Raw genomic sequence first — 26117 nt, forward strand, 5'->3', positions numbered from 1 at the left:
TTGTGCTTATTGTGTTATATTGCAAACAATTACATAAAAAGAGGTAGCAAATGAAACACTGAGGTTAATCAATAGGCTCCTAATTAGGTTGTTGATCATGTGTCTAATTTCTTTCATAATTCTTTCATTAAATTTATTAACACGGTGCAGGTCTGTCTCGTTACCATTTGCTTTGTCGTTAAATTTGTCATTATCTTCCAGATGGTTAGTTTTAGTGGCCAGGTGTCTACACTCTCACCAATTAGGAGTCTGTTGGCTCACTTCAGTGTTTAATTTATTCAGTTAAAGTTTTTTATGCAACTGTTTGCAATATAGCACAATAAGCACAATTTAATCATGGGAATTTTATTCTTCATCGCATGCATAACTATTTCAGACATAATGTGGTTTAACAGGGTAAATAATCCCGCTAGATATTAAGTTCATTAAGAAAAATGAACAGCTTGTTAAAATGATGGGATTGCAATTGTGGTTGGAACAAAAACTAGCATACACAGGGATTCCCCACGACAGAGGTTTGGAACCACGGCTCTAGACCATGATCAAGTTTGGTTTTATTGAACCACACAGCACAGTTACGATAATTCATCATTTTCAATTTAATAGGCTTATATCTGTGTATGGGTGACAGAAGTTGCGAGATTCGATAATAGAATCTACATTATAGGCATTTACATTATAGGCATTTAGCAGACGCTCTTATCCAGAGCGACTTACACAACTTTTACATAGCACTTTACATTGTATCCATTTATACAGCTGGATATATACTGAAGCAATGCAGGTTAAGTACCTTGCTCAAGGGTACAACGGCAGTGTCCTTACTCGGGAATCGAACCTGCGACCTTTCGGTTACAAGCGCAGTTCCTTACCCACTGTGCCACACTCCGTCCTCCAATCTACATTACTGTAGGCTATATTAATTATAAAGGGATCCATTCTATCAGTGTTTAGATATTCAGAGCGCGATGCAAAATGCCACATTACTTATGTGCTCACCAATCTAGGGTTTGCTCAAAACTCCACTCATCCTGGCCAACCCTGAGCACTCTACAGACTTTCACAGATAACCATTATAATAAGGGATCAGAACCAGACTGATTGTGTTGTTTTTGTGTGGACACAGTGAGGCTCAACTTCCCCACAGCCTCAAATGTTTGACTCGCCAGCTCCAATATCAGTGGCAAGCTGTATATCACATCTCAACAAAAACATGTTCAATGTAAATAAGCCAAGTTGCTAACATATGCAAAACAAATATTCTCCTCACATCTGTGCAAACATTATTCCTAAAATTTCTCTCCATGTGTAATTAGTAATATCAAAACAATGCGAAGTTATAACTAAACTTCCACCAAGCAGTTTTTCAGAAAGCAAGCACGACTCCGAAGATATGCTCCCAATGTTTTCACACATTTGCTGATGTAACTTCACTCTGTGTTCTTCTAACTGTATTTTAGTCTGTCATGACAGCAATAAAAAACTGCATGTGGCCAGCTAGCATGCGCGTATCATAACTTCACAATGCACACAGCTACTGACTTTCACGGATTTATGGAAGGAATTTGGTTTGTCCTGTTTCAAGATGTGTAATATATGTGTAACATCCTGTGTGTGTGGCCTTGTATTTCCCACCATTCACTCTCCTTCATGAGACATGTGTGTAAGCCTATTGTCTGCCCTCTCTCTGTTACCCTCCCCCCACAGACAACCAAATGGGAAGGGTAATAAACAAATCATCTGGTGCCTTCTCGGTCTAGCTGACGATTATCATTAGATGGGTCCATCTGTGAATGTGGTTATCTGGCTATACACAGTACAGTTTCCTGTTTCTAAGAATCACACTTTCCTTTAACCAGTAATTTAAATGTTGATGATTTTCATTATTATCTAGTTACCCATCCCTTTTTCAGCAGCATAGACACGTGATGTTTTATACAACTGCGGACAAAGAACAAGAAACCATTAATGCGTTAAAACATTCAGCAAAATAACTGAACAGCTCACCAAATTTTGCAGCCACAAATATTTTTTTTTTAAACGTTTCAGCCCACAAGCTCACAAATATCTGAAGGATTTCATGATTTTTTCAGGATGTAGAAAACCTGCCACTTAGTTCTATTCCAGGCTTGATTGTCAGCCTGATCACCCTTAACTTCAAACTTACAAACAGCACATTAGGGAAAACACTCCAATAAATGTGTTTGGACCGATTCTGGAATACAACTACAGAAAATATTTCCCTGTTTAACAAGGCCAAATACTACATGCCATTTGCAGTTTTTCACACATCAATGTCTATCCATAAGCCAACAAACTGCTTACATATAATTATGAAATTTAAGCCACTGAACCTTTTTTCTATATTAAAATGTGTTCACAACTTCCCTTTTTTATGTATACACTTCTGCCACGACATGCTGGTTTTGCCTTACAATATGTTTCAACACAGCTTGCTCATTTAAAATAAACATTTCCCACTTTCTCAAAGAAAATCTGTCTTTCACATGTTCTAGGAGGACATTTCAATTTATTTTAAAACATTGCTATACCATCTACAACACTACACTGAGTCCAACATGTGTTAATGAACATGAGCATTCCTCTGCCATTCTTCTCACTCGCCTGATTAAGTGGTATCTGAATGATTAACTGAGACAATTGCCACAATTGTTTGACTCGTGGCTTGAAATAGAGGCTCTATTGACTCCTTGTCATGGAGCACTGAAATACATGCGAAATAACAACCCCGTTATTTTTTCAGGCCCTAGATGTACGATAACATGAACGGACTGCCTGCTGACAGTTCGTGGGAACTGTACTGTGTACTTGGACTGGTACTGGTATTTTTGGCACTGGTAAATTCTCTTTTAGGAACATAAGAATGTTTGATGATGAGAACTGATCCTCTCTAGGCTTGTCATTTTGCAGGCTTTGCATCATTAAGCTTCAGTAAGCTGGACCTTGATGCCAAAATGGGGGGGGGGGGGAAGGGGGCGGGGGGAGTCACTCACAGATGTGTCCTCTGATAGGCCTCCGGCTACTTCCATCGCCCTGCTGTCCACACGGACACTTCCTCTCGTCACAAACTGGATTACTGATGAACTGTCCTGTGAACACCAGAGGACATCTCACACACACAGATTTTGACGGAGAAAAACCTCTGTTGAATATAAATGTGCTGAACATAATTCCAAGACAAAATATTAACAAGCACAATACATCATCAAAATACCATATACTGTATCTGTAAAGACAGAATTATTCTAAGCATATTATACATAATAACTGGCTGGAGATTTAAACCTATTAAGTCATAGAATTTGTTGGGTGTGACATTCTCCAAAATGCTGTAAAACTGGGATCCAGTATGCCTGTGTTCCTTCAAATAAAGAGCTGTATTGTGTTTCTGTAACCACTGTTTGTGGTTTCAGGATGTTTAAGAAGCAGGTTAAAGGACGCCTGCACTAATTTCTGATGTTACATGATATGACATTAAAGAGACAGTGGCTGTCTCAATGAGAATATCAACCAAACAAATGCATTCCTGATAAAGGCAACTACAGATACAGTATGTACATAGTCTCATATCAAATAAAAAATACTGAGAGCTGTAGGTTCTGTCACATACGAACACACAAATACTATTAAACAGAAACTGGCTTGTAGTGCAGGTCCCTGAGACTGTGGGTCAGAAGTCACTCACCCTCTTCAGTATCTCTGTGTTTAAGAGGATTTGCAGGTCTATGCTGATGGCTTCCTCCTTTGCTTGCGAGCTCAGTACACACGTGATTGTCAGACAGGCTCTCCCTGGTCGGTCACAGTCCTGCGGTGCCATCAAACAGTGATCACAATGAAAGGATTCTTTCCATGCTTGATGTAAAGAGTCATAAATGCAATCATAAATTCAGCAACTCCGTAGGCAGTTCTAAAAAAAGAACTCAATATCCATTAGCTTCACTAAAGCAGTTTGAAAAGGTCAATTAGTTGAAACAGTGCCGGCTGTGGCCAAAAGCCCTGCAGAGCAGTGTATAATTGGATACTTATTGTCCCCTAGAGCCCATTCAGAGGGTCATCCCTTTGCAGAGCTTTAAAGAGGAAGGAGGAGTCATGACAGGACTGGACAGCAGAAAAAACACTCAGCATTTTGTACTGACGCCCACCTGGATACTGACAGAAAGGGCACTTAGTTCACACAAACATGTGTATAAAAGGAACTTACACTAGGACACTTGGGAGCATTTACCTGTCCATAAACTCCACTCCACTACACTGGAGTGTGCTGGTGGTAATGAAGTACATTACAGCACAACAGCAGATACTGAAAAGGGACACAGCCGAAAGGTTCTAAGATCTGTCGCGTGCTCATGTTAGAGCTCAGAAACCAGAAGCTTGTTCCTGAGATGAGCCAGGTTATACTGTATATACAGACACTAAGATTGCATTACTTTACTGGAATTCAGTAGGCACTCTTTTCCAGATGACTTATGATGCATAGATTTATACAGAAGATGGCTCTCTACATCATCTGTGATGACTTTGTTCCATCAAGGCCAGTGTACATCACATTTACCTGTTAACAGTGAATTGCTAGCAAACCTAGTTTGTGTTTTTATGTATCCACATTCTTTATGTTAAATATATCCAGAATCTTTATATTTTTGGGGAGCAGGTCTTAAAATCAGGTACACTCTAACTAAAGGTAAACTGAGCAGGAACATTGAGTAGCAATCACACACCATGACACGGGGGAGGAATTCATTGTAAACCTCATTAGTGAATTCATTTAAGCATGTAATTATTATTTATCATTTATAATTAATGAGAGAAGTCACACTGCAGTCAAAGCAGACAGGCACATAACTGGGTGAAAGGAATTAGATCATCAGGCTACACTGAATATTTTCTAACTCAAAAACAATGCAATATAAATTATTCCTGAGGAAATTAATGTGACCTTTTACACGCACAGAAGCAACAGGTATAGTATGAACAAACCTCAAATAATAAGCAGCCATACTGATGAACAAGTCTTGATCGGTTGACAAGCATTTTTTCTCAAGAGAGGCACTTAATATTTTTTCAAGTAATGAAAGTTTTTTTTTTTAATCTTAAATATACAACTGGTTAATATCAACAGTGATTTGTCAATATGAAATAAAGAAAGAGGAAATCAATACCTTTAAATCAATAACTACTCTCAACCTGCTTCGGTTTACATACTTTCTCTGATTGTGCTTAGTGTTTACTCCTGGTGTACAGTACTGCTATCCAGCCATTTCTCCATGTTATCTGTCTTTTATTTCAGCTGTTTATATTTGTCTATTTGCTTGTTTAGTCTCCCACCTATTTCATAAAAATTGCTTGCTATAACCGTTTAAAACCTTGAAATCTCGCCTCTACAGCCCTGATCTCCCTGGCTCTCGCTTGGTCAATCTGTGTTTAGTCACTCTCCAAGCTGATTGGCTGCCAGTCATCTTCCCAGTGGGTAAGTCTCAGTTTTCTCCCTGTTTTGACCTGCTGGTCGGATTTTCTTGTTCCTGAAGCTGGTGCTTTTTGAACTGCGTGGATTTAATCTACTCCCTCTCTGCGGGTCCATGTTTTCTTACCCTGACTGACATACTGCTGCTTACTGGATCTTCACTGCTGCCTGTTTTCACTCTCTGTTGTGGATTCTGGCTTCTGTGATCTAACTTTCCCCATCCCAGTTCATAGAGCATTCATGTCCTTTAGTTGCTCCCCTCTTGAACTTCAGTCAGTGGACTGTCACTATCACCTGTCTCCTGTGGCTTTCAGTTCAGCCCAATCACAAGGCACTCTCCTGACTGCTGGTACATCCACCACAGGTCTCAACGAAACTGGACTGTACATATGTTATAAGATTAAAAGCAGGGATTCTCAACCATGATCCTGGAGGGCTGCAAGATCTACAGTGTTTCATTATTAAGCAATTACTCAGCATTTAATCAATCATTTAAAGCAGTTTATTATGCAGTTAATCAATCTAACCTGGTTTCTAGGTTCTGAATTAGTTTCTGATTTTAAGGTGAAAACAAAACCAGCAGACCCTGTGAACATCCAGGGTCAGGGTTTAGGATCCCTGCTCTAAAAGCTTGTGCTAATATAAATAAGGTGACAGTGTAGCATATTGGTTATTGAACTGGGTCTCAATCAGTTTAAACCCTCTTTAATTCAATTATGATTAGGCACAACTGACAGATTTTCACTTGTCATAATGAAATTAATTATTTGGAAAGAAAGTATGACTTGTGTGAATGTGAGACTAGTCACAATTAATGTCAAGATATCTAAAATTGCTATTATGACTAGTAACAACTTGATATCTGGAATGAATTATGTCAACTCAAAATGCAATTGAAGAAATTTAAAATTCAAATTATGAAAAGTCTGACTTGATTTTTTTGATATCTTGAATTTGAGTCTATGATGATTGGCTGTAGTTAATGTCAGTCACTCATTCCATACCACTGAAGTGGCACAATGACTATTTTGCAATAACAGTAGCTGAGAAGAAATGGCTTAAGATATAACAAAATAGGTCTACTAAAGTTACTGCGCAAGTTCTTATAATAAAAATGACAAATGCCTGCTAAATAATTGAAAGCATTTTTTTAAACCTTGCTGTGACATACTGTATCAGTGCAGTTACAGTATTAATCTGTGTATGCATTCAGTTACACCCATCACCCTCCTCCCGCAGTATTGACCTCAGTTTGCTTTGCCTGATTCCCTCATCAACAATGTAATCTGATTAAAAGGACAACTTCATTTAACCATTGTTTCATGTAAGATCTCCCAACACCAAAGGCCCACTGATCAATAAGTTTATTATTGACACAAAGCTTGGACGTCTTGTGCTTGAGTGAAACTTGGTAGCAAGTTTGTGAGTATTAGTAGTAAAACTAGGCCACATATTCTACTGTAATGACCAGGGATCCATAGGCTATTTTTCCTGAAAACATTTTCTTTCCCAGGAATCCCAGGAAACCGGGGTTGTCTAATCCCAGTTTCCTTGTTTAAGACATCAGCTACCAGTAAAAACGCATTGGCCACACTTCAACAAGCAGGATTAATTAAAGTAGTAGTAGTTTGTTATTCATTGTATAAACAAACTAAATGAGTTATACCAAGTAATATGACATTTTCTAAGACATTATAATAAGCCGAGACGAAAGCCATGCTCTGTTAGCATACGAGTTGCATGGTGGTGCAAGGCCATATAATTTACAACATAGTAATAATTTCAAAAGTCACAGAAGGTGTTTTTATTTAGCTTTTCAGCACAACAAATAGATGCTAAAGATTAGCCAAAGAAGTGGGTTCAGTAGAACATAATGATATTGATTTTATTTGCTTCGCAAATAAAATTTGAAGACTAAGGCCTATGTGCTCTTGCATTATGACTAAATAAATATGCTATAGCCTCTGAAAGGCTAAGAAAGGCCTATTTAAAGGCATGTGTCTGAGAGATAGGCCTGTGGCAAAATAAAAATATAACAAAATGGCCGATAATAATCACAATTAGATTTGTCCTATTATAAATGAAACAGACAGTGGCCAACCATAAATAAAACTGATATCTCCCAAATCAAAAAAAATATATGATGGCCAATAGGCTAAATAAAGCAAAACAGGCATGTCCTATAACGACTCACATTACTTTTTTCCTTTGGAAGTAGGCTTTCAAGAAGCAGAGGACACTGATGGACTCTGCATTCAAGCAATTTTTATTATCTTCGTATCAAATTGTCTGCAGACAGAAAGCACTCTCTCTGTCTTCACATATGTAGCCAGGATCGTGTCAAGAACACAAAACAGCTGTTGCAGACATTTTATTAAATTAAACTGCATATATTTTGTAAAATAACAGCACTGGTGTAAGCTAAAGGAAATGGGAAATTATTTGGATGGGAATTCACAGGAACCTGTTTCCCAGTATTAAACCCTAGTAATGCCCTTAAGGCCAATGCTGTCAATTAACGTCTTTCTTCAAATGCTTTTGCATCACTCGACATATCACCTTCCCTACACATGAAAAAGGTCATACTGGATTTGACTTACTCCACTGGCCCACATCATTTTACTGTTGTCCATTTCCCTATTTCTCTTCAAAGTTGTCATACAGTACTTAATGTCTGTCCAAGTAACAAAGCACAAAGAGAAATGTGTGAGCTTCATAATTTGAAAAGCACTCAGGCTGCTGAAATCATGAGCCTAGTTAACACCTGCCTGGCTCCTGCCCCACTGTTATCTCCCTCAACAACAATAACTGCCTTTCTGCCTCACTTCAATCACTCAAAATTGTGAGTCTCCTTCAACCTCAGTGCCTCTTTAGATAACCCTGAGCTCTTCCTCCTGAATACAAGTGGGTGGTGTTTAGAGTGGCTGTTCAAGGAAACTGGGTTTCCATGTTGTCCATTCCCTATGCTGGCCACCTCCTGCAATGAGGGTGCTCTGTCCACCACGTGAATTTTGACATACATGACGTCGCAGAAAGTTGTTTGCCAAGTGACATTTTCACTAAACAGAACTGATGAAACACTCTTCTTGTGACTCAGTATAGTGCAGGCATCCTTTGAGGTCCTGACAGAATCTTGGATTGAGTCCATAGAACAGCCAGCCATGCTCCAGCACACACTCTCAGGTGTTTAGGTGACAGACAGGGCTGAAATAACTCACCAGGACCCTACGGCCGGACTTGGTGAAGAAGGCGAAAATGGTGTGGAAGATGCTCTCTCTGTCCTGGGGCACAGTGCAGGGCATGGGGTTCCTGTGTGGGGTACAGTTCCCTCCATCCCCAGCCACCTTTAGAAGATAAAACACACATGCTCATAAGAAAGGACAAATATGTCCATGTTCTTAAAGTATTTTCCCTGACCATAGTCAGCAGAGCTCTTCATTTGTAGCCACGGCTTTCCAGATCAGTATAATCATGTAACAGAGCAGCAACAGGCAAGCAACCATTCTGTGTTCATCAAATGCAGACATATAAAACTGATTGGTTTTGATAATATGATTTACTACCACTTGCTTTTTCTACCAGCATATAGAAACAGGAATGAACATTTATCCACACACATATAATTGGTTAAGGCTGTGTGACGGGGAGGTTACCTACAGTACGTACATTCTGCTTCTACTATGCATCTTCTGAATTAACTAATGTATGACAGTTTTATAGAATATTTTATACTTTGGTCATACTTATTTCTCAGAATATTTTGATATGGTGGATAGCATCTTTTTGTTTTGCAACATGGTTCTGGCACAAGTTACAACAAAATATAGGACAGATGTGTTTTAAACTCGCAGCGATTCTAAACTTGAATTCTGAAGCGCTGTTGTGTGTGTCGGTTTTCAGTGTGTTTCAGCACTTCAGCACAAATTTTAAGTGCTTGATTGTTCAAAAGTCCAGACACATTGTTTCCAAGGCCTAAATTGTCTGCACAGAAAAAACTTAAGACACTGTGGCCCTTCATGACCAGAGTTTGAGATCACTGTATCACAACCTTTACATTAATTCAAGAAATGTAAGGGTTGGAGTGAAAATAGCTTAAAATGACACAATTCACTACTACTTGATAAGTAAAATCTTAGCTCTCAAAATAACTGCAGTAATCGTAAGAGGCACAGAACAGGGGTCTGGTAAAACTACATGGGACAAGTGGGGGTGGTGGGGGATGAAGAATTCCCAGAATCACCAGGCCATAGAGGTGAATTCTGGGAAAGCGTGAGGCAAGTCTGTGGGGTCTGCGGCCCTGTGGGAGGGAAATGGTTACAGGAAGTGCAGTCTCAGCTGAAAGGCCCTGCACCCTCCCCCACCAGGTTTGTCCACAAGTCCAGATGCACTGAACGTAGGCCTATGGGGATCTCCCTTTCCCTCCCTCCATCTCGCCTCCACCCAGCCAGCTCCTGGGCTCCAGCATGCAGGGAGGCAGGAATGTCAGGGCAATTTCCCCTGACCTTGCCATTGTTTGTTTTGGTACCACCCAGTTCCTATACCTCTCTCCTGAAGGTCAGGTTTCTCTGCAGGCTTTTATCAGCATGTCCTCTGAATGTCCGAGCACAGAGCGGTGCTGCTGTTTGCTGCTGTGGGACCTCTGGAATTCTCCTAGGCCAAGTGTTGGTCAAGTCATCCTATTCCATGGAGATTCATCCTATTCCAATCTAGAGGCCAATTCCAACTATCTATGTGTGTTTTATTCTCACTTATAAGTTGTCCAACTATTTACAAACTACAGCCTTAAGTATCTGTAAATGAATACATTGTGATAGCATTGCACAATACAATACTCAAATAAATACATTGCTACACTCCAATAAAAACAACAGGAAAAAAAGACAGCTAAACTCAAATAAAACACCACTAACCTCCAATACAGTCAATTTGGTCATAGCCGGAAAATGTTTTCCCAGCCATTTCAAAGGCAAACAAAACATTCAGCATCAGACTCTAAACCTGTGTGTTTGAGAGGGAGTGCTTAACACCTCTCCCTGGGTTCAGCAGCGTACAGTAAACCTGTGTGTTTGAGAGGGAGTGCTTAACACCTCTCCCTGGGTTCAGCAGCGTACAGTAAACCTGTGTTTGAGAGGGAGTGCTTAACACCTCTCAGCTGCAGGGTTCAGCTCCAGGCATTCAGGAGAAACACTGCGAATCTCCCACCTCCCTGGGTAAGACTAACTGTCTGATCCAATTTAAGCAGCTCCATATGGAGTGGCAAAGGCGGGATACAGCCAAAACAGTCACCCATTCATAGTAAACATAATAAACACACGAGGGGACCCCTATGATCCACCTTTATGAAAGTGCCATGCATGGGTTAAGAAAGCACTTTCCAGTGGGAGTATTCCCTTTCTCTGTGCTATTGGATAATAATGGCAGAACTGGGCCTACAGTTAATGAACTATGAGGAACGGGGGGCGGGGGGTGGGGGTAGGGGTATTATGGGGCACTCCACAGTAAAGGAGGCCATCTGAAAGCAGGCTTCAGTCTTAAACTTTATTTTCAGACATTTCAACAGCATTCCAGGCAAGATTTCAACACTACACTACATTTGACCAAAAGCGTTTCTGGCTGTTGCATGAAATCACAAGAATTACCTATGAAATTATATATATTTTGTGGCATACAAATAATTACGATGATACAGAGTGGTTTTCATGTTATTTTTTAAATGTGGCATAGATTCAAAAAATAATGCAAGGAATCATTAAATTTTGTGTCCGTGTGCATTTTCATCCAGTTTGGAATACTCAGTTGTGTCTGGGTGTTGTGCTCATGGTTGTAGCTGCCTCTGTTGCTCACGGTGAGTGCAGACAAGCATGTGCACTCGTTTGAAAGATGTGATGCTAGCTGCTGCTTCTTTTCACTCTGCAGTCCACCAGTTAAGCAAACACACACATTGCATTGGAGGACAACATGTCATGTGCAGCTGGTGCAGGCAGATCAATCAACCATATGGGTCAGTTGTGCATAATGAGAAGTGGATATCCAGCCAACTGAACCCCCCCTACATAGGTGATGTCTCCTCCTTGAAAATGATGCCCGGCCCTGTGGGGATGCTGACCATGAAGAGCAGTGGCATGGTTTGAACTCAATACCCAACTGTGGCATGTTTTACTGCACTGAAGTAGTGTTGTAGCCAGAATTAAAAAAAACTGGACAGGATATTTCACCCCTTTTGACCTAGAGACTGAAGAGAAATCAGACCCTTCCAAATTGATTTTTACATAGAAACCATCTACAACTTTTACTATAGCAGTACTAAGAATCGGAATTTGATGGTTTAGGGGGAAAAAAACATTGTGCCGTACATAAAGCACTAGTCTTGGAAACTTTCAGCTTTAAAATTCATACGGGACTTTGCTTCAGTAGGAACAGTGTCTCAGTACGTAAGAAATTGGTTAAAGAATACATATGGTGTTAGGCTGAGATCCGTAATCAGGCCACCTTCCAGACAAAACACATAACTGGAACATAATGCACATGGTGACTACAGTGTTTATCAGGATAAAGTACACATGCTGCGTACCTGAACGTCTATGACATGGAACATGTCTGCACCACTACCAGACAGCCGATTTGGAATCCTGATGTCCACGATGGAGCCAGGTAGTCTGCTGGGGCCGTTATTTATCACCTGTGGGATCAGCAGTCAAACTTGTTTACTGTATTCGTTTATAACCACATATAGGTAGAGCATCAAATTCTTTCTCCAGATGTCATCAGAAAGAAATACACTGTTGAGAAAAGAGATACAAACCTCAGAGTTACGAACTGCCTGGTCAACTGAGCAGGGTTTGAACCTGCAAGTGGCTCTTACACCTAATAAAGCTCCTTTTATCACTGATGCAAAAGTGCAAACATTACAAGAAAATGAGTCACACTCCCCATTGGGAAAAAAAATAATACTATCAAATTTTGAGAAAGGGCAGTCATGTCTTAGCACTGTTGCTGACAAATACTATATGGATAAGTCAACATGTCTGATATATAGAAAGGGAGAACAAAATTAAACAGTTAGCATAAAAGACCAAAGAATATGTAAATGAAACAAAGATGTATAATTTGGGAGGCCAACATAGAAAATAATTAATGAATGCAGTAATGAGATCCCTATTGCCACTGGTTTATTTATTGGAAATGAACTTAAACAAAGGATAATAACTACAACATACTAGTAGCCCATTTTAATATAAAGTCACTGTAATCTCAGTATAGGATTCCAGCAGATAAAGTATTCAAATTCTTAAAACTGGTGTATTTTCATCACACGTTACTAACATTTCAGTTTTGAATCACCTCTATTCTTGATACATTGATATCTCTTAGGTTCCATTGTACTTTCATTTTCAGTTTTTTTTTCATTTGAACAATAATTAACTGATGAATTAAACAATCTAAAATTTTAAACTTACACTTATATTGTATGCACACTGGAAAAGGTTCAAAGAAGGGAAACCAAATTTATTTCAGGTATGAAAGATGAAAAGCTATGAGGAAAGACTTAAGATGCTTAACCTCTTCAAGCTTAGCAAAAGGAGACTTAGGGGTGATTTGACTGAGGTTTTTAAATTCATAAAGGGGATTAACAAAGTGAACTACAAGAGATTCTTCAGGTTGAATTCTGTTAGTAGTACAAGGGGACATAAATGAAAATGAGAAAAGGTAAATCTGCAGACTTTAGGAAGCATTTGTTCACACAGAGAGTAATCAATGTGTGGAATAGCTTGCCAGGTCATGTAGTAGAGGCAGAAATGGTGATACGGTGTTACATTGTTTATATATCCACGTATATCTTTTATCTATTTACTATACGGTGTTAGATACTATCTATCAGATCACTAGGTACAATTTAGTTAGGAAAATAGTTAGCATTGTTTGGCTGAATTGCCTGTTCTTGTCATTATGTTATTTTATATAAAAGTTTCATATTTCTTTCAGTTTAAAGAACTTTTTTTTGCATTTTTACTTGATAAAAAAACAAATAGACAATCCATTTATTACTCTAGATTAAAAAGAATACACTAATTTAAAGCATGAAATCTAATCACTATATTACTATATTAATTGCCTGTCCTGAAATAATGAATTTAAATACAAGAGTTAGTGTTACTTTAGGCATTTGTCTAACACTGCGTAAATGGAATAGAAAGTCCTAATACAAAACCATAGCATTACCCAGGTCAACACCATCACCACTGTTTTTTGAAGAGTTAAAATGTAATTATTTCTCATGTTTTATATACAGTAAGATTACTTTTTAAACATACATGGTATCAACTATTTGAAAGCTGTAAATGTGTAAAATTTTACAGCAGGCATCAAACAGTCTGAAGGAAATCAATGAACACAGAATGAGTTGGGGTGCTCATGCATGTGACAGATGAACAGTTGTATTAATTTCCAACTTGAAAGGCAATGCTATGAACTGCAAGAATTAAATACATATGAAGCTATGATATACAAACCAATATATTAAGAGATATATTTTCTGGGCAAATTAGACAAATAAAAACATTAAGTAACGAAAAACAGAAGAATAGGTCAAGGGTCAAAGGTCAGACAGGCAAAACATTCCAAGCGTGTGTTTATGTTTGATAGCCATGACTCAAGATTTGCAATGAGATGTGATATGACGGTAGTGTCAAAATTTTGTTCTACACTTACATTTTGTAAAATGTGAGAGTAAAAACGAATGAAATGGAGGGATGAAAGAAAATGCGATGGCACACAGAACGCTACTAATTATGCAATGCCTTCACACATAGAACTTATGAATCACTGAAACATTGCCAAAGGTGGTAACTGTCAAAATCGGGGTTTCTGGCCAATGCTCTAAAACAGGCTAATACGTAAATATGTGCAAACTCACAGTGGATATAACGGGATTATTTTACAATGTCAAATAAAATGTCTCACAAAATGCAGTATTTCCACATGAATATAGTTCCTGTTACAATGTGAAGGTTGTTCACCGCAGTACACACCTTCTCAACGCATTTTACGGGTTACTACTGAATTCATGATTAGTATCTAAACACCTGAAAGAGACCTTATCAATGATTGCAGTTGTTTAGATAATATTACTCCAGAATAAATCACATACTCAATGATTATGCATAAGTTCATAATGCTAACTCTATGGAGCACCATTTTTACGAATAGGATGATTTCAGCAGACCTTGTGCGTTATAGTTAATATATGGCAACATTTTGGTGTTACAGGTAATTATATGGCAAGTGCATTTCTAAAGGATACATAACAACAATGCATTACAGTATAAGCAATATCCCAAAACAACTACATTAATGTAGTAATGTACTTAAACAGGCAAATGATCGATTCAATATGTACTCTGTTAATTGCTTTAGTTGGTAGGATGGATGAAAGACTTGAATATCTGGAATTCCTTAAGTCGTACACTGTTCACTACAATTTTAAACTGAAAAACAAGCAAAGTCACTTGGTTTCCAAGAAACAGATTGTGACAGAACGGCATGGAGATGACATGAGATATCACTCATCTGCACATGCATTTCTGGAGTGCTGTATGTTCTCCCTCCTGCAGAAGTTGTTTTGAACATATCTCACTTTATCAGACCACAGACCTCATTCTATCATAGGTTGCACAAACAGTTATTTCAGTGGTATGTCAGCTGGGAACTATTTTCAGTTAGTGAAAAACAATGAAACAGTTAACACGGATAAAGTCGCTGTGAGTCTCCCTAGAGGCAAGAAGAGACTCATGAATGGAACCCCTCATGTGATGGTCAGGTTTTCTGCTATATACTCCCTGCAAAATGTTTGTTGCATGATATAGGTTTTATATACAGCCATTTTAGAGCTTTCTTTTTCTTTGTCTTGACAGTTTACAGCAATATCAATGTTATACATTTCAGGATTGCTTAGCTTCATATTTGTTCCAAATATTTTATTTCAAAAAGTTTTATGCAAAAGTTTCAAAAATTATCTATGACAAAGTGCATGTGCACACTTGAAAGTTGTAACAGCAAGTGCTGCAGTAGCCAAGATAATGGCCCAACAAATTGAGTCTCAGTGCTTATCACCAAAATAAATCTGATGTGTGCATGGTCTAATAGCCAATAGATCTCAATATGTTCACTTCTGAAAAAATTTGTTGAGTATGCAGTAAAGCTGCATAGCAACAAGGAAAAGTTTGTATGCATCCCCTGGAGTTTGTGTACACATAGAAATGTTTTCCCATCAATTTCAAGCTTTCTAAAATTGTGCGTAGATTGGGTTTTCCATGAGGTACTGTTATCTACTGGGGTATAAAACTGGAAGTGTCCACTGACACTGTAAATGTGGTTTGTATAATGGTTTTATGTTTTAATGATAAATAGTCAATACGAGATTGATTTTTTAGATACATATTCAATATTACTGACTTAAATGATATGGAGATGATGAGTCATTTTAACACCAATTGTTATCGTTTGCCTACTAATTTAAATCTGTATCTGCCAAAAAGCCATTGGGTAGGTGCTATTAAAAATAAAAGACTACAGTGGGCCAAGCATCAACACTGGATCAAAATATTGGGAAAAGGAAGATGCACATCCTTTTAGACAAGCAGATCACAGTTGCCGTTTCACTGTAGTCAGGGGAACAGGTTTCTCTCTAGCTGCATTGAGTTCTTCCTGTAGCTGTGGTACAATTTTACAATAGTTTCTTTTGCTAGACACCAAGAAGATATTTGTCTACTCCCACTTGATCTTCTCTGTCTTCTCCTGTTAACATTACTAACATTACTGCCCATCAGCTGGACCCTGATGAGTGTGTACTGAACACTGCACCTGGAAATCCTAAGCTTCTTTGCAGTTCCTCGCAGGGAATAACATTGCCACAATACGTTTACTAGGCCTTGCACATCTAAGCTGAACACCTTTTTCTTTGCCATATTTTGTTAAGAGTCTATTTCACTTACACTACAGGCCAATGGTATTAGGCCTCCTGTGTTTTTCAAAAACTTGATGCAGATAAGATTTCAGTCAATTTAACTATCCTTCCACCTCCCTCCCACCCCCATATGCAAAATTATTGTAATTAAAGCCAAAGGATGCTATTTTGAGGACAGTCATGTCTAAGATCATTTTTAAGTTAAACTCATCTTTTTGCATTATTGTAGGTAGAAATTGAAAAAAAGTTTATGTTTAAGTTTGTTATTTAATAAATGCATGTATACTAACCAAATTCTTCTCTGCCTAAGGGTTTAAAAAAACACAGGTGACCTAATATTTTGGCCTGCACTGCACATTTAGCTAATTACCTGACAAGTTAGCATTAACTATTCTATGATTAACGTACTATGAACCAGACTCAAATATGACATTTCTAGAATCAATTTCTTTACCTGGAATGTGAAGTTGAGGGGCTGGAAGTTGCACTCCATGTTCTCAAGTTGAACAAAGCGAGTCGAATCAATGGCGTTCCCATAAACAAAGGAAGTGGGCGCAATCATCCTATAGACAACAGCACCACGGGTTAATGACATGCAAGCGGCCTCACAGATCTACTCTAAAACAGTAAGAGCTACAAAGCAGTCATTGTTATTTTTAAGAATAACTTATTCATATTTTTTATTTGCCACATACTTTTTGGAACATATAGTTCTATAGGTTCTGATTTTTTATGCAGCATTCTAGCCTTTTTAGTTACAGTCATGCTTTTTATGCACCAGCTAGCACTAGCTAAATGCCCTTATGACCGCAGCAGTCCTTTAATTAAGGTTAATTAGGGCTCCTGCCTTGTTGACCTACCCAGTAATTGCTGTGTCCACCTCATGAACCAGAGCAATAGAGAGCTCCAGGGTGTTGTCAAACAGTTTGCTTTCAGGCTCTGGGTTTGCACTGTGTGAGAGGAGAGAGATCGGTGACCAAAACATAGGTGTACTGCTCCCCATTGAACTAAATTCCCATTTGTTTAATTCCTTAATTTTCTAAAAGTAAAATATTTTTAAGATAGAAGGAACAACACCTTTGATGAAAATATGATATGAACTTCTACCACTATTTCCAGATAAGGAATACTTCAAAAATACTTCAAAAATACAACAGACATTTAAGGATTGCACTTGCTTTGATGAGACACGTAAGAATCGTGTCAAATTGATTTCTTTGACACTGTAAACTGTTCCATGTGATGTCAGAAAAACACTTTTAAATGGTTTGTAAATAGGTGATTTGAGCTCAAATGTAAGGGTTGTGTTATTGAATTAAGTGATCAGCTGAGCTACACTGTCATTGGGCCGGAGGGGTAGTCAGCATAGCCAGACTGCAGACGGCCTCTGAGGCGTAATGATCCATAAGAGGCACTAGTACACAAAGAGACCAACAAAATCTGCCGGACAGAGCCCTCCCTCCCTGACCGACCCAACAGCAGGTAATGTCCTGCTGGGGTTGCCAGCTTCAATCTGCACTGGTACAATCAGTGTTCCACACCAGACAGTGAAGAACTTCACTACACTGTCCCCACCACTGTCATTATCTCATTTAAATTCTATATAAATACTGAACAAAACTCACCTCTTTGCAGTAACTAGAAATTGCAAGGTCTCATTTTCCCCAGAAACGTGGCTGGTGTCCAAAATCACAGCAAAGTCATACTAGAAAAACAGAACACGAAGATTCACAGAATATTTTCAAAATTCTGTGATGAAGACCATGTAGTTTTGAAAACAAAATTTGTTTACAAAATATAAATTATATAGATAAATAAGATAAATAAGAAATTGAAGAATTCCATTTATTGGAAGAAGCATCACAAACAGAAAAATGTTTCTCTTGTCCCGCATGCAGGGAAATGAATATATCTTACATTCAATATATATTCTAAATCATTTTCAAAATCTAGCATAATAAGAAAGGCATTCTTTCCAACTGGAAAGTATCAACAGTACTTATCTGTAGGTTTAAGAAATGGAAGGATCAGGGCTTATTTTATGAAACTGAATATGTACAAAATGTTTACTTTCCCTTCAGCAACACTGATGAGCCAAACACACACACACTCACGCATGCACACACGCACATACAACGTACCCAGCGGAGAAGAAGCATGTAATTTTAAAATGAATTTTAAGTAACATTCAGTATTCAATCAGTATTCACAGCTCTCTTCTTACAGTTTCACACACACTTACATTATTAACCTGGGCAGCAAAATCCAATAAAACAGCACAAAAATAAGAATATCCTGCTCGGTAATAAAATGTGCTGTTACTGATATCATGAGAAAAAATATTGAAATAATTCAGTTTTTCTTATGGAAATGAATGTTTCTGTGGGCTCCTGGGTGGCTGAGTAAGTAGAAAATTAGAGAAAGTGCTGCTTTGAATTTCACTGATGTTAGTTCAGTGAGCGATCAAGGCTAGCTCTCCCCTGTTTCATTCTGTGGGCTGCAAGGTGTAAAATAATTAAAAGGCTAGCAGACTGAAGGAGTGCTTGGACTACAGTGCTCCAAAGGAGAGCTTGTGCTTACCAGCACACAGGAAATGGGACAGGTTCAACTGTGACCGTGTAAGGTGCACTGCACACAAAGATCAAGCACAATTTGCCATGTCAAAATGGGGGGAAAAGCATGGAATTGGTCTATAAATAAAAATGTGTGAAATCAGCCCACATTGACATTATTACATTTATCACAAATACTAGCTATTTCTGACCTCAGATCTCAAAATCCAAAGTCCACCCCTGAATTCCAAAGTCTCCACTGAAACCCAAAGTCCACCCAAGGGGAAGGTTCCACATGCAAGGCAGAATGAGCTCACAATGTTTAAATTTATTGATGTATGAAAAACAGATTTTCCAGTCATGTTACAAAAGGCCTGGGACTGTGACCAATAAGTGTGCTAAATCTGAACCAAACTGACTGATGTGTGGAAGAAATCAGGACGAAACACAAATCACATCGAAGCAGGAGGTTTCAACCCAGGGGCAAATAAAAATTACTTCATGAACGCATAAAAATTACATCATGAATGGCATGACAAATATCACCTCAAAAAAAGGAGAATGGTACTGTAGGAGACAAGTTAAATTATGTGGCCATTGCATTAACGGACTAACATTTAAACAATGTTAAGAATGAACTATTAAGTTTCCAAAGAGAGTTATTTGCTCATCTGATTTCTCAGCGTCTCAATATATGTGGCTCCATTCCAATTCACCAAACATGGTAACTTAAAAGGCAGCATCTTAAGGAAGGAAGTAGAACCTGTATTTACTGTGCTGTTCCGATTCATGGGTATCGCAGAATGCTAAGGTGCTGTAATTTGGCCAATTGTATGGCAGCATCACAGGTGCCGAAATTAAAAATATCACATCTCTGTTAAAATAACCTCAGATGAGCAGAACGTTTTGAAAGTTGTTAAAGTGGTTTGACATCTGCTTAAAAGGCTATTCAAAGGCTGCTATCCACCTGGCCAACAAGGCAGCTGGTATGGTAACTGATGCTTTCCTTACCATAGCATAGCATTAATCAGCTGACCGAGCAATGCCTTCACAGCTGCACGGTTCAATTAGCTGTTCGTAGCACTGTTTCAGTATGTCTTTTGTAGTGATAGCCTAGCCTGGACAAAGTCTAGTTTGGACCAAGATAAGTCCTGTGAGACTCCATGGAAGGAGGACATATGTACCGTATCACTATGTAAATGGTGTATTATTATGCATTGCCTTCATGTATACTTTGGGTATTACTCACACCATGTATTATAGGTCTAGGTTACTACAAGTTATAGTGCTTCATTGATGGTCAACTTGGCAGTCCAGGAATGATTTTATCCAGATCTAGCACTGACACTGATGGATGCACTTAAGTTCTCCTTCAGTGTAAGTGAGATTTTTGTGTGTAAATCAGGGGTGCACAACTCCAGTCCTGGAGGGCCGATCTGCGTGCTGGTTTTTGTTCCAACCGATTACCATAGATGTAGTTTTCTAACAGCTCTATAAACTACACTGCTTCACTCCTGTACTTGTCTGTAGCTGGTACTAATACACATGTCAGATCAAGATATGATTGGGCTAATTAAATAAATGTTGGGGCAAAATCCTGAAATGGATTGGCCCTTGTTGTGCACCCCTGGTGTAAATACATTTGTGCATGCATCCAAATATGGCCATTAGTTTAATCTATGCACATGGACGTACCTCTCAAATGACCTGATAATTGGTCAACTTCACTCTGGTCCTGTATTCCTCAAAATACAAGACTGGGAATCAACATGAATTGTGGTACAAGCTGATGCAACCCAATTCACCTCTGAGCAAAATGGTATGCAAAGCCATGTTAACTTGGTAACTGCTTCAACTTGTGCAACCTTTTGCAATCCACCTTCTCAGACAAGGTTTTATCTGTTCTATCACCCATAGAGGCCTTTGCACGCCTACTTGTGAGCACTGCTACATCCTTTTTGCTATCCATGCTTTCTAGCAGCCTTCACTTACTGAAATGGAATATATTATATACTGTGAATATGTGGATTAAAATGTATTATAGTGTAATATATTGCAATGTTACATCTACCATCTTAACATGGCAATAATTTGTACATTTGCCAACATATTATGAAGTGTTGCAATATATTGATAATACAGTTCAAAATATTTTCACATATATTCCATTTCCGTAAGAATTAATTGGCTGTACCCAAAACCCTCCTCTTCCAGTCCGTGGCTGTCTGATAATCAACACGCAAACAGGGCCAGACTGTGCTCTGCAGAAAGAAAGTGGAAAAGTCAAAACTGCCCAGGGACTTGGCTGCTATCCAGAATGCATTTTCCTCAGCTGTCTCATCTAACAAACCTTCATATTTTCAAACCAAACTACAAACAATTCATCTGATTTATTTGCTATCTTCCATTTCCTATTTAAACTCACCCCCCTCCCCCTACCCTCCTCCACTCTCCAGCAAACAATTTTGCTGTTTATTTTTAATAAAAATTTGCTGATAGTTGTAACTATGTCAGAATTTTCCCACTGTCCTATGGCTAGGTGCTGGAACCCTGCTGTATTTGTTCTTGTTTTTCTTGGGGGTAAAGCGCCAAAGGTCTTTATTCTGGCAAATAAAAAGCACAAGTACAATATAGTTTAAATACTTGCAGTGACTGGACCCCTAACAATATTAAAACCAGCTCGGCACCCTGCCATTACACAAACATACATCTGAGTGAAATAAGAATATTATTTTGGAAAAATGGATATTCTGCAGTGATGAGTAGATCATTCTTTATTTAATATTCAGTTCATCAAAAAAATATCCCTTGTGTATTAACCCTTGTGTTGCCCTCAAGGTCACAAATGAGCCTAAGTTTAACAGCTGTAAAACCATTAGAAAATATTAAGCTTTGCCCTTTTTAATACTTTTAATAAAAGTGGTACACAACTGGGGTACAAAGATTGTCTTATGAGTTAAGTACCACACATCTAATATCTGTTTTCAAATAAAACCGAGTGGTGGAGTCTTAAAAAGTATAATCTCTCTGGAATGTGAAGTAGGAAAATGGTTAATCACCAATTTGTTGATGAGTAGTTGATGAGGTTGTTTCTACATGGAAAATATAGATTTAGGGTTTAAAATTGAATGAAGAGGCTTTATCATGATGGTCCAAGGAGGGTGGATCATTTTTGACCCAGCAGAAACGCAGCACATGCATAATATGAAGACAACACGAGGGTAAATTGAATTTTGAGTTTAGTTAAACAATCAGTTAATGTGTAACGATTAACTTGCATTTTATTGTATTGATAAGTGACATTCCTTTATCACTATATTGTGACCAGTTCTGGATGGTAGTATCAGTATCACAGTAAGAATTGTACCGTGCCACTTGAGGCTGGCTATAGCAACTGTGGGACCAGCGCTGCCTGTGTACGTGTGCATACTCAGATAAGACTTCATTTGATATGTAGCAGGTTTACCTTAGTCTGAGCCCTCATGAAAGGAAATCCCACGCTGCACTTGAGGACATCCAGCTCCAACAGTTCACAGACAATACCCTTTTCTTCCTGAAGAGACCCAGGGACAAAAAGAATGATGATGAGGTCTCAGATTCACCATGTAAATGCACTCCTAGTCCACCCCACACACACACACACACACACACCTACACTCACACAAGCAACTCTCACACACACACACACACACACACACACAAGCATCTCACACACACACATTCACATGCACTCACACACGTACAGTTTGGGGTCAGCAGTAGGGAAGCTGACACTAGCAGACAGAGTACTTGGAAGCTTGTCCAAACACTGCTCCTCACCAGCTGGGCTGAATAAACACCTGGGCCTTGACCCGCTTCTGTTACTTAAAATTGTCTGAGAGAGAGAGATTCAGAAAGTAAGCAGTGAGTGGGTAGAGAGATTTATTGAGTAAGCAGAGAGAGTGAGCCAGGGAGTGAGCAGGGAGAGATTCGTATATAAACAGAGAGATTCAATGAGTGAAACGGTGATTCACTAAGGAAGCAGAGGTTCAGTGGGCTCATCCAATCGCTTATTTTTACCTCCTTGCATCCTTCCCTCACCTCCACCCATTGAAGGACGCAAGGAAAGGATGGCAGGATCACTCCTTGCTCCTAGCTCCTTCAAGGAGCTTTTAAGAGGTTTAAATGTCCTTAAAAATAGTGGACCTCAATTGATTTCCAAGTCAAGCAAAGACCAAGGAGACATGGACGGATGAAATAAGTGACTGGATTGACCCCAGTGAGTACACTGAAACAAATTAAGTAAATAAACAGAAAGATTAAATAAATAAGCAGAAAGAGATCAAGTAAGCAGAGAGATTCAGTGAGAGACTAGAGTGTGTGATTCACTGACTAAGCAGTGTGATTCAGTGAGTGAACAGAGAGAGATTTGAGAAACAAATGCATACTTCAAGGCAGGATGGAGCCCTGAGTGAATGAGCAGAGCTTCAGTTAGAGATCAGAGACATTCAATGCAAAGGAGAGATCAATTCCAAGAGTGAGTAGAGATTCACCAAGTGGGCAGACACAGAGATCTTTTACAAATCAGTAAAATGTTTGAATGGTCTTTTTTCAGCATCATTTTGCCATCAGAAAATTTTCTCTAAATATTGTAAACCGCAGTAATAGTCACAGTCCCACACATTTAGTTACCTCAGAGTATGGAATGCACCCACACAATATCCCTCCTGCTCAGCACCATCACTGACTCAACAGGGAAAGGCTTTGTACCCCTCATGCTCATTACCATCACAGAAATAAAATATATCGCCATTGAACATATACAGTAATGCACTGAATACAACTAAGCACAGAAACTACAAAAATTCTTCCTAATACTTGTCAACAAATAGTCATTTTTGCTTAATAAGACTAAGAAGAATAAGTCATTAGTCTTGCATGTGCTAAAAGGTTTTGTGCATGCTAAAGGTCTTTGTTGGATGTAACCCACAATTAGTATATTTTATAATAAATTTCCATATATTACTCTATACATCTCTCACTACAAATGACAATGTATTCTATGTTTGAAGCAATAGATTTCTATTTCACAAGAAAAGTTAGTTGTATGTCTTGAAATTGTTGGTATGTGCTGTTAAATGCCAACAATATTATCAGAACAACCTTCTGTGGTCACAAAAAGGGCAAAACAAGAATGTGAGCACACTGTACTTCCACATATGCAAATGTTTATTTTTCTTGTGTATGGAGTAGCCCATTCAAACAAATACTGATTGCTGTGTACGGATGCGAATGTGAATGTGATTAATAAATAGAGAGCACTAAGAAACGCAGTATAAGAGCATGCATAAAGGAATTTCCTCCTCTACTCAGCGGCACTGCTGTGCAAACATTAAAGGTCCCCAGAGTGGGGTCAGGGATAGGGAACCCTGGATGTTTACCCATCTAACTGCCACTGCAAGATCAGATCATTTACACATGAACGTGAATGTTCTCTCAGGCTCCAGGATTCAGTGAGCTTCTTTACACACACAATTTTTTCTTTGCTTCATCAATGACTGTGAATTTGGCACAGCAACAAGTGGGAGAATAGCTATCTTTCTCCATCTGTGAAAACTGTGCTTGTGGCAGTAGGATCCGCATTCTTTAAGTATTAAAGTCTTCAGGTCACCAGCAGTGGTCTGTGAAGAGACAGGGGAGGCGCAATGCTTCAAAGTGATCATTGACCTGAACCAGCTTTTGAGTAATTGCATTTTATATATACTGCAGCATTGTAAACCTGTGGGGGGCAAACTGTATCAGCTCGCACCTCTGACACTATCTTGCAGGCAGAGCAGAACTTAGCAGGGGTTCACCCAGGGTCAGATGAACACGATGCATTGTCAGGGAGCCCCTGGCTGAGGGAAATAGAAACCTGTCTGTCCTTTTGCCTATCATTTCTAATTTATGTAAATACCTGCTCCTTATTCATGAGACACCCAAACACACTTGTCATACAGGAGTTAAACATACAAGACTGGATGCACAGTGCCCCCCAGTGCCATTATCTTTGCTTATACTGTAAAGATAAGCAAAAAAGCTGTATGAAATAAACAATTCAGGTATTTCATTGCAATGTATAAGAAAAGAAAATTGGGAAATTATATTCTTTTTTGCTAAAACAATTGCTCAGAGAAAAACATTTTTTTAAAAGCAATGTTTTTTTCCATAATGATATGACACAAGTATTCACATCCCTATTTTCAGTACTTCATCACCCCTTCACAAGGATACACTACTGAGCGATCTTCAATAGTAGTTAAACAGACTGATGAAAATACTGAGAGGATCCATTAGTCTGAGCTTGTGGACTGTCTGCTTCAATTCAAACCACAATCTTAGTCTAGAGACTGAGAGGGCCATTGCAAAATAATAATTTTTTGGTCAGTTAACCATTTCTTGGTTAAGGTATACTTGTCATTCTGAAAGATACATTTTCAACCATGTTTGAGCTTCCTGGCAGGGGGAAACTAGGTTTTCTGCCAAACTGTCCTGTTCCTTGAGGGTTCAAAACTCCATTGACCTTAACAAGAGCCTGAGAATCCACAGAAAACAGAAAACAACCCGATAATGCCAAATATCCACCACCATATTGGAAATCATACATCACCAAACACACTTTCTTGCAGAAGATTTCACAACCATACTGACCACGCTGGCATGACAAATGCAAGCTGTTCTCACTTGATGACCCAAGACAAGATAGGATGAAGACAGCAAGTGAAGGGTGTTCTATAGATGTTTGTACTTAAGATGAATGACAACTGATTAATTTTACTTGATTTGTTGTTGAATGCATTGAGATATTAAACCAACATTTTTGTTAACCAGAGCACTCTGTTTGCATCCTGTTATGGGCAGCAACTTCAGTCTAGTTTATCACCACTAGTTTTATTGATGATATGTTTAACAGCAACAAATAAATCACAATTTTTTACCGACTTGCTATTTTCAGGAGTTTCTGCAATTTTACCACAAAATAATACAAAATTACTGCTAATTGAATTGCTTTTTAATACTGTTGCATTCAGTCATTTTGGGTTGTAAAAAAAAATTGATATTTTGGCGATCACATTTTTTTAGCTCAACAAGACCTCCAGCT

At 38.6% G+C, this 26117-nt stretch overlaps 1 protein-coding gene across 1 annotated transcript in view; it reads right to left on the bottom strand.

Annotated features, from left to right (window-relative positions):
• Positions 1-26117, bottom strand: part of itga9 (integrin, alpha 9) — a 130466-nt gene that overhangs the window by 13175 nt on the left and 91174 nt on the right. Inside the window, exons 19-26 of the mRNA XM_035432676.1 lie at positions 22464-22550; positions 18071-18150; positions 17306-17395; positions 16900-17008; positions 12054-12161; positions 8701-8826; positions 3707-3826; positions 3015-3110 (exon numbers count right to left, since the gene is read on the bottom strand). Coding sequence (XP_035288567.1) covers positions 3015-3110; positions 3707-3826; positions 8701-8826; positions 12054-12161; positions 16900-17008; positions 17306-17395; positions 18071-18150; positions 22464-22550 — 816 coding nt within the window. The remainder of the gene's footprint in view (positions 1-3014; positions 3111-3706; positions 3827-8700; positions 8827-12053; positions 12162-16899; positions 17009-17305; positions 17396-18070; positions 18151-22463; positions 22551-26117) is intronic.

This window comes from Anguilla anguilla, chromosome 1 (genome assembly GCF_013347855.1).
Source record: "Anguilla anguilla isolate fAngAng1 chromosome 1, fAngAng1.pri, whole genome shotgun sequence".
Classification (NCBI taxonomy): Eukaryota; Metazoa; Chordata; class Actinopteri; order Anguilliformes; family Anguillidae; genus Anguilla; species Anguilla anguilla.